At 50.9% G+C, this 18,028-nt stretch overlaps 1 protein-coding gene across 1 annotated transcript in view; it reads right to left on the bottom strand.

Annotated features, from left to right (window-relative positions):
- Positions 1-17,776, bottom strand: part of dlat (dihydrolipoamide S-acetyltransferase (E2 component of pyruvate dehydrogenase complex)) — a 44,132-nt gene extending 26,356 nt beyond the window's left edge. The window contains exons 1-4 of the mRNA XM_072238558.1: positions 17,680-17,776; positions 14,800-14,924; positions 10,704-10,857; positions 3,326-3,452 (exon numbers count right to left, since the gene is read on the bottom strand). Of these exons, the coding sequence (XP_072094659.1) occupies positions 3,326-3,452; positions 10,704-10,857; positions 14,800-14,924; positions 17,680-17,754 (481 nt within the window). The 5' untranslated portion in view covers positions 17,755-17,776. The remainder of the gene's footprint in view (positions 1-3,325; positions 3,453-10,703; positions 10,858-14,799; positions 14,925-17,679) is intronic.
- Between the last annotated feature and the right edge of the window lie 252 nt (positions 17,777-18,028).

Raw genomic sequence — 18,028 nt, 5'->3', positions numbered from 1 at the left:
AGTCAACCCTTCTCAATTTGTCCTCTTTCGCGCATTGGCGGTCTTTGTCTGTGTGCTTTCTTGTGAATTCTATTGTGTCCTTTTGCCTTGCGGCTGCCTGCAAGAAGGCAAATCTCAGAGTTGTATACGGTATGCATACTCTGAATCAGAATCAGGTTTACTATCACCGGCATGTGCCGTGAAACTTGTGGCAGCAGTACAACGCAATACATGATAAATACAGAAAAAAATAAAACTGAATTGCACTCTATTAAATACTCAAATTTAAATAAGTAATGCAAAAACAGAAATAATATTAAAGTAGTGAGGTGCATGGGTTCAATGTCCATTTAGGAATCTGATGGCAGAGGGGAAGAAGCTGTTCCTGAATCGCTGAGTGTGTGTCTTCAGGCTCCTGTACCTCCTCCCTGATGGTCACAATGAGAAGAGGACATGTCCTGGGTGATGGGGGTCAGTAATGATGGATGTATCTCCATTACCCCCTCCCTGATGGTCACAATGAGAAGAGGACATGTCCTGGGTGATGGGGGTCAGTAATGATGGATGTATCTCCTGTACCTCCTCCCTGATGGTCACAATGAGAAGAGGACATGTCCTGGGTGATGGGGGTCAGTAATGATGGATGTATCTCCTGTACCTCCTCCCTGATGGTCACAATGAGAAGAGGACATGTTCTGGGTGATGGGGGTCAGTAATGATGGATGTATCTCCATTACCCCTCCCTGATGGTCACAATGAGAAGAGGACATGTCCTGGGTGTTGGGGGTCAGTAATGATGGATGTATCTCCTGTACCTCCTCCCTGATGGTCACAATGAGAAGAGGACATGTCCTGGGTGATGGGGGTCAGTAATGATGGATGTATCTCCTGTACCTCCTCCCTGATGGTCACAATGAGAAGAGGACATGTTCTGGGTGATGGGGGTCAGTAATGATGGATGTATCTCCTGTACCTCCTCCCTGATGGTCACAATGAAAGGAGGACATGTCCTGGGTGATGGGGGTCAGTAATGATGGATGTATCTCCTGTACCTCCTCCCTGATGGTCACAATGAGAAGAGGACATGTCCTGGGTGATGGGGGTCAGTAATGATGGATGTATCTCCATTAGCCCCTCCCTGATGGTCACAATGAGATGAGGGCATGTCCTGGGTGATGGGGGTCAGTAATGATGGATGTATCTCCTGTACCTCCTCCCTGATGGTCACAATGAGAAGAGGACATGTTCTGGGTGATGGGGGTCAGTAATGATGGATGTATCTCCTGTACCTCCTCCCTGATGGTCACAATGAAAGGAGGACATGTCCTGGGTGATGGGGGTCAGTAATGATGGATGTATCTCCTGTACCTCCTCCCTGATGGTCACAATGAAAGGAGGACATGTCCTGGGTGATGGGGTCAGTAATGATGGATGTATCTCCTGTACCTCCTCCCTGATGGTCACAATGAGAAGAGGACATGTTCTGGGTGATGGGGGTCAGTAATGATGGATGTATCTCCTGTACCTCCTCCCTGATGGTCACAATGAAAGGAGGACATGTCCTGGGTGATGGGGGTCAGTAATGATGGATGTATCTCCTGTACCTCCTCCCTGATGGTCACAATGAAAGGAGGACATGTCCTGGGTGATGGGGGTCAGTAATGATGGACGTATCTCCATTACCTCCTCCCTGATGGTCACAATGAGAAGAGGGCATGTCCTGGGTGATGGGGGTCAGTAATGATGGATGTATCTCCTGTACCTCCTCCCTGATGGTCACAATGAGAAGAGGACATGTCCTGGGTGATGGGGTCAGTAATGATGGAGGTATCTCCTGTACCTCCTCCCTGATGGTCACAATGAGAAGAGGACATGTCCTGGGTGATGGGGGTCAGTAATGATGGATGTATCTCCTGTACCTCCTCCCTGATGGTCACAATGAGAAGAGGGCATGTCCTGGGTGATGGGGGTCAGTAATGATGGATGTATCTCCTGTACCTCCTCCCTGATGGTCACAATGAGAAGAGGACATGTCCTGGGTGATGGGGGTCAGTAATGACGGATGTACCTCCTGTACCTCCTCCCTGATGGTCACAATGAGAAGAGGGCATGTCCTGGGTGGTGGGGTCAGTAATGATGGATGTATCTCCATTACCCCCTCCCTGATGGTCACAATGAGAAGAGGACATGTCCTGGGTGATGGGGGTCAGTAATGATGGATGTATCTCCATTGCCCCCTCCCTGATGGTCACAATGAGAAGAGGACATGTCCTGGGTGATGGAGGTCAGTAATGATGGATGTATCTCCTGTACCTCCTCCCTGATGGTCACAATGAGAAGAGGACATGTCCTGGGTGATGGGGGTCAGTAATGATGGATGTATCTCCATTACCCCCTCCCTGATGGTCACAATGAGAAGAGAACATGTCCTGGGTGATGGGGGTCAGTAATGATGGATGTATCTCCTGTACCTCCTCCCTGATGGTCACAATGAGAAGAGGGCATGTCCTGAGTACTGGGGGTCAGTAATGTCGGACGCCGCCTTTCTGAGGCACCGCTCCCTGAAGATGTCTTGGATACTATGGACCCAAGATGGAGCTGACTAACTTTACAAATCGGAACTTTCAGATCCAACCTTCTAATTAACCACAGTTCAATTCCCCAGGAGCCGCAGTGTGACGTGAAGCAGGGACTCCGGATTGCTGGATCAGTGCCTTACACGAACTGCGACCCTGCAGTGCTCGCTGTACAAACAGTAACAGATAAAACGCCACCCTCCCGTCATTCCGCCCCCCCCCCCAAAACGCCGCCCGCTGGCACGGGCGCTTTCAGCAACTGCACGAGCGAACGGCAGGGCGCGGCGGCCAGAGTGTAACGCGTCACAGCCCCACAATCCGAGGCTCCATCCCCGTGACCGCGTGGGTCCCCCCTACCCCCACACCTCTCCCGAGAGACGTACGGGTCAGGGCCGGCAAACTGCGGGCGCGCTAAGATATTCGCCGGCCGCCGTCAGCGCTATGCTGGACACTGTACGCAAACGACGTACTTCACTGTCTGCTGACGTACGCGTGACAAATAATGGCAGTCCAATCCACAGTAACTCGCACAAGACAGTGGAGCAGGGAGCCCCTACGGAGAGGAATAAACGGTCGATGTTTCAGGCTGAGACCCTCCCTCAGGACTGGTCTGATTTAGTCCAGAATCACCGGTACAAATAAACAATCTGGCCTCAAGCTTACATGCTGGCGATGACCCGTTTCCTGGATTGCAGTGCAGGTCCATGTATCGTTTTCCCTCTCTCTGCCCCCCCAGAGCAAAGCTTAAACAGTGTCGTGTCAGTACTCACCTACCGTCGCCTTGTCCGTCTCGATCTCAGCGATGAGGTCTCCTTCCTGCAGCTTCTCCCCGACCTTCTTCTCCCATCTCTGGATGGTGCCCATTGTCATAGTGGGAGAGAGGGCAGGCAGGCAGATCTGCAGATGGACAGCAAGATCTGGCTTCATTAACCACCAAAAATGCTGCATTTGGGCTCATTAACAGTCATCACCCCTCAACCATCAGGCTCCTGAACCAGGGGGGCAACTTCACTCACCCCAACACTGCTGCCATCAGGAAGGAGGTACAGGAGCCTCAGAACCCACACCACCAGGTTCAGGAACAGTTATTACCCCCTCAACCATCAGGAAGGAGGTACAGGAGCCTCAGGACCCACACCACCAGGTTCAGGAACAGTTATTACCCCTCAACCATCAGGAAGGAGGTACAGGAGCCTCAGAACCCACACCACCAGGTTCAGGAACAGTTATTACCCCCTCAACCATCAGGAAGGAGGTACAGGAGCCTCAGAACCCACACCACCAGGTTCAGGAACAGTTATTACCCCCTCAACCATCAGGAAGGAGGTACAGGAGCCTCAGGACCCACACCACCAGGTTCAGGAACAGTTATTACCACTCAACCATCAGGAAGGAGGTACAGGAGCCTCAGGACTTCCACCACCAGGTTCAGGAATAGTTATTACCCCCTCAACCATCAGGAAGGAGGTACAGGAACCTCAGGACCCACACCACCTGGTTCAGGAACAGTTATTAACCCTCAACCATCAGGAAGGAGGTACGGGAGCCTCAGGACCCACACCACCAGGTTCAGGAACAGTTATTACCCCTCAACCATCAGGAAGGAGGTACAGGAGCCTCAGGTCCCACACCCCCAGCTTCAGGGACAGTTATTACCCCTCAACCATCAGGCTCCTGAACCAGAGGGGATAACTTCACTCATCTCATCACTGAACTGTTCCCACAACCTATGGACTCACTTTCAAGGGCTCTTCATCTCATGTTCTCGATATTTATTGCTTATTTATTTAGTTTTTTTTGTTGTTTCTTAGTATTTACTGTGAATGCCCGCAGGAAAATGAATCCCAGGGTTATATATGATGACAGAGTGCCTACAAAAAGTATTCACCCTCCTCGGAAGTTTTCATGTTTTATTGTTTTACAATATTGAATCACAGTGGATTTAATTTCGCTTTTTTGACACTGATCAACAGAAAAGAACTCTTTCATGTCAAAGTGAAAACAGATCTCTAGAAAGTGATCTACGTTAATTACAAATATAAAACACAAAATAATTGATTGCATAAGTATTCACCCCCCCCCCCTTTAATATGACACACCAAATCCTCACTGGTGTAGCTGATTGCTTTTAGAAGTCACTTGATCAGTTAAATGGAGATCTGTTTTTGGAGACCTGTGTGTAGTCAAGGTGTTTCAACTGGTTGTAGTGAAAATACACGTAATGCCCCGGTTCAGATTTTTACTGCTATGCTGTAGGTATTTCATTTCAACAGTTCTGTAAGAGTGGTCTGTTCTGCTTTCAGCCTGTCTGGGTTTGAGCTGAGGTAAGAATCTTTGTTGTTCAACTTAGGAATGTGGTGTCAGCCGATCAGGATGGTGGAACTGGGAGGAGGTTCTAGAGAGCGCCGGGCGGAGGGGTTTACCTGACCGCCACTGGTGTGGGTCCAGCTCATTTTGGCGGGAGCTGGGAGGAGACAGGGAGGGACGATGGTGGACGATGGCGTCCCTGCTGCGCGGGGCGCTCTGTGCAGGTGAATGGCTTCGAGGAGGAAGGACCGATACACCCGTGGGAGAGTCCATTTGACCGAGGTGGAGATCGAGCGAAATTCGGAAGGTGGTGTGTACTTTAGCACAGACCGAGGGCCCAGCGCGTGAGTTGGACAACTTCAAGATGAGCTCCCACTTACATGCACGTTTGGCTGTTTAATTACAACGGGCTCTTTTTGTTTTATTTTTCTTTTCTTTAATAACTCTGAAGTTAACATTCATAAATATACTTTTTCATTATATGCAGTGTACAATCTGTTACTTCTTGCCAACGGGCGACTGCATGGGGCAGTAAAACACACAGTATTCACACAGATCGGGATTTGGGCGGGTGAGACATCCCAACCTCAGCGGTCTGGCGGGAACCAGGACATATCTACCCTAGACGTATGGAGTTTGAGAAAGGTGGGTTTCTCTCCGCTGAGCCTGCTGGTCATTGGCAAGGGGTTAATGAGCTGCCTCTTAGAGACGCCCGGTAAAAAGGGGTTTCATACACCTGAATCTGGAAGGCCCAATGGCTGGTGAGTCGGTATCCTGGCAAAACCTACACCATGAAGACAAACGAACACTCCAAGCAACTCCGCAAAAGGGTTATTGAAAAGCACAAGTCAGGAGATGGATACAAGAAAATCTCCAAGTCACTGAATATCCCTTGGAGAACAGTTAAGTCAACCATCAAGAAATAGAAAGAATATGGCACGACTGCAAATCTGCCTCGAGCAGGCCGTCCTCAAAATCTGAGTGACCGTACAAGAAGGGGACTAGTGAGGGAGGCCACCAAGAGACCTGTGACAGCTCTGGAGGAGTTACCAGCTTCAGTGGCTGAGATGGGAGAGACTGTGCATACAACAACTGTTGCCCGGGTGCTTCACCAGTCGCAGCTTTATGGGAAAGTGGCAAAGAGAAAGCCACTGTTGAAAAAAACTAACACGCTACGTTGGCTAGAGTTTTCCAGAAGGCACGTAGGAGACTCTGAAGTCAGCTGGAAGAAGGTTCTGTGAGTTGAGCTTTTTGACCATCTGACTGAACGCTGTCTGGCGTAAGCCTAACACCGCACATCATCAAAAACACACCATCCCTACCGTGAAGCATGGTGGTGGCTGCATCATTAGCCAGGCAATGACCCCAAACATAAAGCCAAAGCTACACAGAAATGGCTTAAAAACAGCAAAGTTAATGTCCTGGAGTGGCCAAGTCAGAGTCCAGACCTCAATCCAATTGAGAACTTGTGGCTAGACTTGAAAATGGCTGCTCACTTATGATCCCCATGCAATCTGACAGAGCTTGAGCAGTTTTGTAAAGAAGAATGGGGAAAACAGTTGCAGTGTCCAGACGTGCAAAGCTGATAGAGACCTGTCCAGACAGACTCAAGGCTGTAATTGCTGCCTACCAAATACCAACTTGAAGGGGGTGAGTACTCGTGAAATCAATTATTTTGTGTTTTGTATTTGTAATTAATCTGTTTTCACTTTGACATGAAAGTCTTTTTCTGTTGATCAGTCTCAAAAAAAAAAGCCAGAACAAATCCACTGTAATTCAATGTTGTAAAACAATAAAACATGAAAACTTTCCAAGGGAGGGGGGTTGAATATTTTTGATAGGCACTGTTTATGTACTTTGATAATAAATCTACTTTCGACTTTGATTGAAGAGTGCAGTACTTCAAATCACTTCTCCCCGTTATCCACACCCTATCCTGCAAGCTTTCTGATACGAGCATGCAAAGTTTAAATTGGCAACGTTTGTAATTAAAATGGCTTCATAGAGTTAAACCTCAATCTGGTATTAACTTTGGGAAGAACAGATGTTCTGAATGCAGATGTCAGTGCGTAGTCCACCTTGGGTGAAAGACCGGCTCAGGTTCTGGGCACCAAGAAAAATTTACCATCTGTTCCACTTGCCCAGTGTACCACCTCGAGTAGTGTTAACTTCCCTCGGTCGGGAATGACCAGTCCAGCTGCTGATCAGCCACCAGATACAGTGGAGAGGCAGAGAGATTTCCCCAGGGGGGTGGGGATGATAACAGACACAGATATAGTGGAGAGGCAGAGAGATTTCCCCGGGGGGGGGGGATGATAACAGACACAGATATAGTGGAGAGACAGAGAGATTTCCCCGGGGGGGGGGGGGATGATAACAGACACAGATATAGTGGAGAGACAGAGAGATTTCCCCGGGGGGGTGGAGATGATAACAGACACAGATATAGTGGAGAGACAGAGAGATTTCCCCGGGGGGGAGATGATAACAGACACAGATATAGTGGAGAGACAGAGAGATTTCCCCAGGGGGAGGGGATGATAACAGACACAGATATAGTGGAGAGACAGAGAGATTTCCCCGGGGGGGGGGGATGATAACAGACACAGATATAGTGGAGAGACAGAGAGATTTCCCCGGGGGGTGGGGATGATAACAGACACTGATATAGTGGAGAGACAGAGAGTTTTCCCCGGGGGGTGGGGATGATAACAGACACTGATATAGTGGAGAGACAGAGAGATTTTCCCGGGGGGGAGATGATAACAGACACAGATATAGTGGAGAGACAGAGAGATTTCCCCAGGGGGGAGATGATAACAGACACAGATATGGTGGAGAGACAGAGAGATTTCCCTGGGGGAGAGGATGATAACAGACACTGATATAGTGGAGAGACAGAGAGATTTCCCCAGGGGGAGGGGATGATAACAGACACAGATATAGTGGAGAGGCAGAGAGATTTCCCCGGGGGGGGGGGATGATAACAGACACAGATATAGTGGAGAGACAGAGAGATTTCCCCAGGGGGGAGATGATAACAGACACAGATATGGTGGAGAGACAGAGAGATTTCCCCGGGGTGGGGGGGGAGGAGATGATAACAGACACAGATATAGTGGAGAGACAGAGAGATTTCCCCGGGGGGGTGGGGATGATAACAGACACAGATATAGTGGAGAGACAGAGAGATTTCCCCGGGGGGGGAGATGATAACAGACACAGATATAGTGGAGAGACAGAGAGATTTCCCCGGGGGGGGGGGAGATGATAACAGACACAGATATAGTGGAGAGACAGAGAGATTTCCCCGGGGGGAGGGGGATGATAACAGACACAGATATAGTGGAGAGACAGAGAGATTTCCCCAGGGGTGGGGGGAGAGATGATAACAGACACAGATATAGTGGAGAGACAGAGAGATTCCCCCGGGGGGGGGATGATAACAGACACAGATATAGTGGAGAGACGGAGAGATTTCCCCGGGGGGGGGGGGGAGGAGATGATAACAGACACAGATATAGTGGAGAGACAGAGAGATTTCCCCGGGGGGGGGGTGGGGATGATAACAGACACAGATATAGTGGAGAGACAGAGAGATTTTCCCGGGGGGGAGATGATAACAGACACAGATATAGTGCAGAGACAGAGAGATTTCCCCGGGGGGGTGGAGATGATAACAGACACAGATATAGTGCAGAGACAGAGAGATTTCCCCGGGGGGGAGATGATAACAGACACAGATATAGTGGAGAGACAGAGAGATTTCCCCAGGGGTGTGGAGATGATAACAGACACAGATACAGTGGAGAGACAGAGAGATTTCCCCGGGGGGAGGGGGATGATAACAGACACAGATATAGTGGAGAGACAGAGAGGTTTCCCCGGGGGGGTGGGGATGATAACAGACACTGATATAGTGGAGAGACAGAGAGATTTCCCCAGGGGGGTGGAGATGATAACAGACACAGATATAGTGGAGAGACAGAGAGATTTCCCCGGGGGGTGGGGATGATAACAGACACAGATATAGTGGAGAGACAGAGAGATTTCCCTGGGGGGGAGGGGATGATAACAGACACTGATATAGTGGAGAGACAGAGAGATTTCCCCGGGGGGGGGGGGGAGAGATGATAACAGACACAGATATAGTGGACAGACAGAGAGATTTCCCCGGGGGGTGGGGATGATAACAGACACTGATATAGTGGAGAGACAGAGAGATTTCCCCGGGGGGTGGGGATGATAACAGACAATTATATAGTGGAGAGACAGAGAGATTTCCCCGGGAGGTGGAGATGATAACAGACACTGATATAGTGGAGAGACAGAGAGATTTCCCCGGGAGGGGGAGAAAGGGCTGATGGGGTTTAACCCTGCCAAATGGGAAGTGTTGCACTTTGGCAGGTCAAACGCAGGGGCAAGACTCTGAACCGCGCTGATGAGCAGAGAGGGATCTTGGGGTCCAAGTTCACAGCTCCCTCAAGGCGGCTGCACAGGTTGACGGGGTGGTTAAGGGGGCATGTGGCACTCTTGCCTTCATTAGTCGAGGCACTGAGTTCAGAGGTCGGGGGTTACGCTGCAGCTTTATAGAACTCTGGTTAGGCCGCATCTGGAGTGTGGCACACAGTTCCAGTCCCCCCATGAGGAAGGATGTTGAGGCTTTGTGGGGAGGGGGCAGAAGAGGTTCACCAGGTCGCTGCCTGGATTGGAGGGGATGTGCTGTCACGAGAGGCTGGACAAACCTGGGTTGTTTTTTCTGGAGCGGCTGAGGGGGGAGATCTGATGGAGGTTTACAAGACTATGAGGGGCATAGATAGAGTACATAGGCAGTATCTTTCTCCCAGGTCAAACACCAGAGGGCATGCCATAGGGTGAGAGGGGTAACTTCAAAAGATGATGTGAAATCATTTTTAACATAGAGAGTGGTAGATGCCTGCATGAGGCAGAAACATCAGAGACTTTTAAGAGACGTTTAGATAGGCATGTGAATGTGAGGAAGATGGAGGGATATGGACACTCTGTAGGGCAGAAGAGATCAGCTTAGTTAGCAAACACCAACACGCGAAGCGCTGGAGGAACTCAGCAGGCCAGGCAGCGCCTACGGAGAGGAATAAACCGTCGACGTTTTGGCCCGGGACCCTTCACCAGGACTGGAAAGGAAGGGGGAAACATTCCAGAATAAAAAGGTGGGGGCAGGGAGGGCTGAAGTAAGAAGCTGGGAGGTGAATGGTGGGAAAGGCAAAAGGGCTGGAGAAGAAGGGGAGGTGGTAGGGCAGGTGAAGGGAAGAGCTGAGAGGCCAGATTGGGAAATGGCGGGGGGGGGGGGGGGGGGCGCAGGAGAAACCAATGTTCATGTCGGAGGCTACCCAGGCGGAACATGAGGCGTTTCTCCTGCACCCCGAGAGTGGCACGAAGAGAACGTGGACCGCCACCTCGGAACGGGAACTGAAGAGGCTGGGCGCCGGGAAATCCGGCCGTTAGCGGACGGAGAGGAGGTGCTCGGCCAAGCGGCCCTTCAAGTGTTGGGGGGGGGGGGGGAGGTAGGGGGCCACATCGGATGACCCCAATAGATTCGAACAGTTCAGTTGCCCATACTAACTTAATTGGCTTGACACAGGACGGTGGGCAGGAGGACCTGCTCCAATCTCTCTGTTCCTGTACTGCCAGCTTCGTAAGCTCCCTTCGAGCGTAACTCTTTCATTAAGATCCACCGAACTCCGCAAATGGGGGCCAGAATCCGCCTGGAGCCACCTGTTCGTGTCTCACTGCTGTTTTTACGGCCCAGGTCCATCAATAGCTGCCAGCTGGGAGAGCCTGTGTTTCAGCGCTCGTGCTCACCTTCATGTGGGGGGGGTAGGAGCCGCCCAGGGCTTGAGCTGGAGATAGGGAGGCCGCAGGGGGCGCGGCGGCGGCGGCCGCTGGGGTCTGCGAGGCCGGGGTTGCTGTCACCATCTCTGGAGTGTAATCCTTAAAAGCTTTAACGTCTTCGGCTCTGAGCGACAGAAACGACAGGGGAAATATTTTTTTAAGAAAGCTGCAGGTCTTGGAAAGCTGAAAAACAACTTAAGCCTGTGGGAAGAGAACGATTAACACTGGAGATCAGGCACCCTTCCCCTGGCGCGAGCAGATGGCCCTGCTTCCTGACGTCGCCCGAGCCATCCTGTTCCAGCGATTTCTGATTCAGTTTCAGTCACATGACAAGCGGCTTAAACATTCGTCATAGCAGCGTGGACAGCTTATAACCCAGGCGAAAATCAACACATTTACAGTTTTAAAAAAAGCTTTAAACCAGAAGTTCAATTAACTTTCCTGTGCTTGCTTTAAAATTATATAATCACCCATAAACAACTTCAACTTTCACTGTCATTCAACCACACGTGAACACCCACGAATACAGCCAACCGAAACAGCGCTCCTCTGCGGCCAAGCTGCAAAACACAGTACCGACAGTCGTGCACAGCTCGAGACACACATAGCACGCACAAGATAGCAGTAAACATGCAGTCACACAAAAATTCCTGAGCGATGTGGCCGGTAAATTGATGGGGCATGGACGTTGTCAGCCAAGAAGGCACGACAGCGGCTACATTTCTTTAGGAGTTTGAGGAAATTTTGTTTTGTTCCCGACAGATTGGTTGGTTGGTTGCATCACCGTTTGGTCTGGGGGGGGTGGGGGAGCTCACAAGATCAAAGTAAGCTGCAGTAAGTTACGCACTCAGCCACCTCCATCACGGGCACCTCCCTCCCCAGCGTCCAGGACACCTTCAAAAGGCGATGCCTCGAAAAAAGGCAGCGTCCATCGCTCACCATGTGCCCTCTTCTCATTGCTAGCATCCCGAGCCGCAACCTGTTTCACCTGCCGCCGTCTGGCGAGCGTTACGGCCAGGGCCCGACGGGCTCCAGGACAGCTCCTTTCACCAGGACATCAGGACACTGATCTGTTTGTGTCTCTGACTGTATGTACATGTATTTAAAAAAAAAACAATGACCTCCACAATTTTAGTGTTCGGGCAAAATCCTCCCACAGTTCCCCTCTTTATTGCTTGGACATTGCGATGGAGGTGCAACATAAAGATTCTTTACTCCCTTGGACGTAAGAAATAAAATAAATACAAATACAAATCAGGAAGGAGGTACAGGATCCTGAAGGCACACACTTAATGATTCAGGAATAGTTTCTTCCCTCCTGCCATCCGATTTCTGAATAGACATTGAACCCATGAACACTACCACACTAATTTTTTTTCCTTTTTGTGTTATTTAACTTTTCTAATATACTTACTGTAAATTAGTTTTTTCTTTATTACCTACTGCTGCCACATAGCAACAAATTTCACTACATACGCCAATTGATATTAAGCAACACTCACAACACGCTGGAGGAACTCAGCAGGTCGGGCAGCATCCGTGTAAATGATCGGTGGACGTTTCGGGCCGGAACCCTTCGTCAGGACTGAAGGGGGAAGGGGCAGAGGCCCTATAAAGAAGGTGGGAGGAGGGTGGGAAGGAGAAGGCTGGTAGGTTCCAGGTTGGAGGAGCAACACCTCATATACCGTCTAGGTAGTCTCCAGCCCCTTGGTATGAACATAGAATTCTCCAACTTCTGGTAATTCCCTCCCCCTCCCTTCCCCATTCCCTATTTCACTCTGCCCCCTCCCCCAGCTGCCTATCACCTCCCTCATGGTTCCGCCTCCTTCCACTACCCATTGTGTTTTCCCCTATTCCTTCTTCACCTTTCCTGCCTATCACCTCCCTGCCTCCCCTCCCCGACCCCTTTATCTTTCCCCTTACTGGTTTTTCACCTGGAACCTACCAGCCTGGAATCTGCAGTTGCTGGGGTCAAAGCAACACTCACAACACGCTGGAGGAACTCAGCAGGTCGGGCAGCATCCATGTAAATGATCGGTGGACGTTTCGGGCCGGAACCCTTCGTCAGGACTGTATGGGTAAGGGGCAGAGGCCCTATAAAGAAGGTGGGGGGAGGGTGGGAAGGAGAAGGCTGGTAGGTTCCAGGTGAAAAACCAGTCAGGGGAAAGATAAAGGGGTGGGGGAGGGGAAGCAGGGAGGTGATAGGCAGGAAAGATGAAGAAGGAATAGGGGAAAACACAATGGGTAGTAGAAGGAGGCGGAACCATGAGGGAGGTGAAGAGTGAAACAGGGATAGAGGAAGGGAGGGGGAGGGAATTACCGGAAGTTGGAGAATTCTATGTTCATACCAAGGGGCTGGAGACTACCCAGACGGTATATGAGGTGTTTCTCCTCCAGTTGATATGAAACCTGATTATGAACAAGCAGATCCCAACAACCCACAGGCAACCGTTACGCACACATGGCATGCAGGTAATCCAGCTGGTCTTCCACCAAGCAAACACTAGGGGGCAGCACCACACCGTCTCCAGAGTCTGCCTTGCTGAAACAGGCCAGCCCGCGGCCTGAGGCCCAGGCCTCGACGTGTAATTGTTCGGTGAATTTTCCAGAAATTATGGTACGATTCTTTCTAGAATTCTTTTCTATGGGCGTCACGGCTCTTGAACCCAGCTATTTTATAGGTTAACTGTCAACCAAAAATTCCAGTGATACCTCTAGACCCAGTATAGGGCGGCAGAGTGGAGATGCGTCTCTACCAAAGGGGGTGTGAGGCGCTCCTTCCCTCCGCTGGCCTGCAGGTCACCCTTGGGCAAGGTGTAGCACCTGCTTAGCCCTGATCAGGGTCAGGTGAACCCGCGGGAGCAGGTGGTGGACGGTCGTACGAGCGGCCGGTGCAGATCACAAGTCCTGGTGATACGACCACTGATGCCGGGGGGCACAGTCTCTGAAGGGTATTGGTAATGGGCTGGGGTGGGGGCGGGGGGGAGTCAGTCACCCGTCTTGTAAAGACACACGCCGCCCAGGAGGCAATGGCAACCCACTTCCCTGAACAATCCCCGCCACGGACAGAAAGACCAGGATCACCCACGTCGTACGACACGGCACGGAACGAGTGTTCTGAGGGTCCCACCACCCTTCCCGACCCGGACATCGTCTGGGCTCTGATGTTTCCAATCCAGGGTTCTCTAGCGCATTGGTGGCAAGGCTCGATGGGCTAAATGGCCTAATTCTGCTCCTTCACCTTCTGGTACAAGATCTGTTGCTTCATAGTCATACTTTATTGATCCCGGGGGAAATTGGTTTTCGTTACAGTTGCTCCATAAATAATAAATAGTAATAGAACCATAAATAGTTAAATAGTAAATTATGAAATGTCCAGGACCAGCCTATTGGCTCAGGGTGTCTGACCCTCCAAGGGAGGAGTTGTAAAGCTTGATGGCCACAGGCAGGAATGACTTCCTATGACGCTCTGTGCTGCATCTCGGTGGAATGAGTCTCTGGCTGAATGTACTCCTGTGCCCACCCAGTACATTATGTAGTGGATGGGAGACATTGTCCAAGATGGCATGCAACTTGGACAGCATCCTCTTTTCAGACACCACCGTCAGAGAGTCCAGTTCCATCCCCACAACATCACTGGCCTTACGAATGAGTTTGTTGATTCTGTTGGTGTCTGCTACCCTCAGCCTGCTGCCCCAGCACACAACAGCAAACATGATAGCACTGGCCACCACAGACTCGTAGAGCATCCTCAGCATCGTCCGGCAGATGTTAAAGGACCTCAGTCTCCTCAGGAAATAGAGACTCAGGAAATGAGTGCTTCATTGAGCATCAATGGAACGGAGGAAGACAGACGGCGGTGGAAAGCCTCCTTTGGTGGAGACTTGCTTCCATTCCCACCCCCTCACCCAACAACTCACGCAAGAGTTAATACAATTTACTTGTGACAGAAAACAGTGCACGCGGACACATTAACACACACACACACACACACACACACACACACGTAATATGAGCGGTTGCAAAGAACCAGGCGGAGGGCACGTGATTTAAAGGGAAGACTCACTTTTCAACGGTGATGCAAATGACCGTGCCCAGAGGCACGTCGCGGGTGCCCGCCGGCAGCAGGATCTTGGCCATGTAGCACTCTTCCAGGCTCTCGAAGCCAACCGTCGCCTTATCGGTCTCCACCTTTTTTTGGAAAGAGAAGTCTGCCTTAAAGAGAGCACAGGAGCACGACCGATGGGCCGCGCGGGCGCCAGGCCGCACTCCACAGACTTGGGGAGTAGACCACCCAGCCCTCGCCACGTGGCGCGGGACCCGGACCACGTACCCGTTCTGCCACTCGGGAGCTGAATCGGGGATTTGTTTGTGCCTGCGCGGGGAACCGACAGACAACAGGACCTGAACTAGTCAACTCCAGTGTAAAGTTCACTCCCATTGGTTGGTGCGGCTGGTATTGAAGGTTCAATCTCTCGTCAGACCGGTCTGATTCTCTGCTCGGCCAAGAAATCCGAAAGCTGTGCATCTATTCTGCCTTTCCACATTCTAATCCGTGACGTACGGCTACAACCCTGCTTTGACTCCACAACTGTTAATACCTCCGAGAAAACAAAAATCGAAAAACGTCAACGGTCTGCGTGAAAGATCGCTGAAACTTCTATCACCGTCTGAGTGTAGAAGTGTCCGCTAACTCCCCTCCGAAAGTGTCTGGGCCCAATTTTGAGACTGGGGCCCTGAGACCAGATTCCCAACCTGACCAAATAAGTCTACCCACAGCCCACGTACAATGGATTCCAGCTAACTGGGCCACTGGTTAATAGGGACAGGCACTTCTTTGGGACAACCCTTTAGAGAACACAAACTGATCGAAAAAAAAGCCAGGGTTCCCTTCGTTTATCTGGGACGCTATGCGGCCCAATCGGGACTGGAGATGTTTGCTGAGCGGTTTCTAACTGCCGTCAGTCGCGTGTACTTGTGTGCCTCATCAGACGCCACACCGTGCTCAGAGGCGGACAGTTTTTAAATAGTGTCACTGGTACGACACTGCTTCCTGAAATGAGGCAGCCCAAATCCCAGAGCAACACACACAAAACGCCGGAGGCCAGGCAGCACCTGTGCAGAGGACTGGACCATCAGCATTTCAACAGCAAAGAGGAAGGCAGAAAACGCCAGAATAACAGGAGGAGGGGTGGGGGAGGGAAGCAGGGCAAGCTAGAAGGTGATAGGTGGGTAGGGAACTAAAAGGGCTGGAGAGGAAGGAATCTGATCGGAGAGGAGAGTGGACCGTGGGAGAAAGGGAAGGGGGAGGGACACCAGGAGGAGGTGATGGGTGGGAAAGGTAAAGGGCTGGAGAGGAAGGAATCTGATCGGAGAGGAGAGTGGACCGTGGGAGAAAGGGAAGGAGGAGGGCCACCAGGGGGAGGTGATGGGTGGGAAAGGTAAAGGGCTGGAGAGGAAGGAATCTGATCGGAGAGGAGAGTGGACCGTGGGAGAAAGGGAAGGAGGAGGGCCACCAGGGGGAGGTGATGGGTGGGAAAGGTAAAGGGCTGGAGAGGAAGGAATCTGATCGGAGAGGAGAGTGGACCGTGGGAGAAAGGGAAGGAGGAGGGACACCAGGGGGAGGTGATGGGTGGGAAAGGTAAAGGGCTGGAGAGGAAGGAATCTGATCGGAGAGGAGAGTGGACCATGGGAGAAAGGGAAGGGGGAGGGACACCAGGGGGAGGTGATGGGTGGGAAAGGTAAAGGGTTGGAGAGGAAGGAATCTGATAGGAGAGGAGAGTGGACCGTGGGAGAAAGGGAAGGAGGAGGGACACCAGGGGGAGGTGATGGGTGGGAAAGGTAAAGGGCTGGAGAGGAAGGAATCTGATAGGAGAGGAGAGTGGACCGTGGGAGAAAGGGAAGGAGGAGGGCCACCAGGGGGAGGTGATGGGTGTGAAAGGTAAAGGGCTGGAGAGGAAGGAATCTGATCGGAGAGGAGAGTGGACCGGGGAGAAAGGGAAGGAGGAGGGACACCAGGGGGAGGTGATGGGCAGGTACAAAGAGGTAAAAGGCCAGAGTTCATTATCTCCACTAGGTGCGTGAGCTGATTTTGTTTGTTTACAGTCATGGCAGTGTACACTGGATGAATTCCTCCATCGATAACTATTAGGAACTAATACACAGTTTTATAGCACTGTAGTAGTTCTGGTAATGTTCTAATTTCTTTTAAATGCAATATTTATAACTCAGTAAAATGGTAGTTTGCCTTTTTTTTAAAGTACCTTTTTAACTATCTCTGTGGAAGTTTGGCGAATTGGGGCAGCCGCTTACTTGGGCCACGGTGCACCAGTTAACCGGTTAACGGGGATGCACGGAACTTACACGTTCAGCAGCCGTCAACCCACGTCCCCAACTTCCTGCATTCCGGAGAAAACCACCCTCCAGCTTACAAGCTGCGGTGTTGGGGCACTGCTCTCGGAATCGCAGGCTTCCTGTGGGACGGTAAAGACTTACTAAGACCATCTAAAGTACAGAAAGCAACCGTTTTAGTGTAAAACCGGCCTAAATTTGAGAAATTTTTCTTGTTAACTTTAAAGTCTGTTTTTTTCAACTTTGTGGAACTTTGACATTGTTTTTTCTCTCTGCATTTCTTGACTGACCAGAGAATCAAACAATCTGGTAATAGAAGGAACTTTTTACACCAGCTACAACAGTGAACCTTATACTAGACTGGACGAGATCAGGGTCAGGGTAGGCTGGTTTCCTCAACGTGAACAACCACCTGTTTGAATACCGTGCAGCAGAACTGCGCTACCAGCCTTTAAATAGTTGATTAAATTGGAAGGAACGAGCACACCCGACTCCAGAAACCAATGTGAAAGCGGACACACTGCGCACTGGACGGCTGTTTGAAAGTGACGGTGTCTTCCCAGGGAAGCTGAAAAAGCAGCACGTGTTCACTTACTTCTGCGATCAAATCCCCTTCGTTTATTTTATCGCCTTCCTTCTTCTCCCAGCGTGCGATTGTTCCCATTTGCATCGTTGGGGAGAGGGCCGGCAACTGTACCTACAACGAGACAGCGAGTGTTACCCCTGCAACTGTACCTACAATGAGACAGCGAGTGTTACCCCTGCAACTGTACCTGTGAGACAGCCAGTGTTACCCCTGCAACTGTACCTGTGAGACAGCGAGTGTCACCCCTGCAACTGTACCTACAACGAGACAGCGAGCGTCACCCCTGCAACTGTACCTGTGAGACAGCGAGTGTCACCCCTGCAACTGTACCTGTGAGACAGCGAGCGTCACCCCTGCA

The sequence above is a fragment of the Mobula birostris genome, chromosome 20 (assembly GCF_030028105.1).
Source record: "Mobula birostris isolate sMobBir1 chromosome 20, sMobBir1.hap1, whole genome shotgun sequence".
Classification (NCBI taxonomy): Eukaryota; Metazoa; Chordata; class Chondrichthyes; order Myliobatiformes; family Myliobatidae; genus Mobula; species Mobula birostris.
The sequence above is the reverse complement of the archived record's forward strand: the minus strand, read 5'-3'. Positions and strand labels throughout refer to the sequence as shown.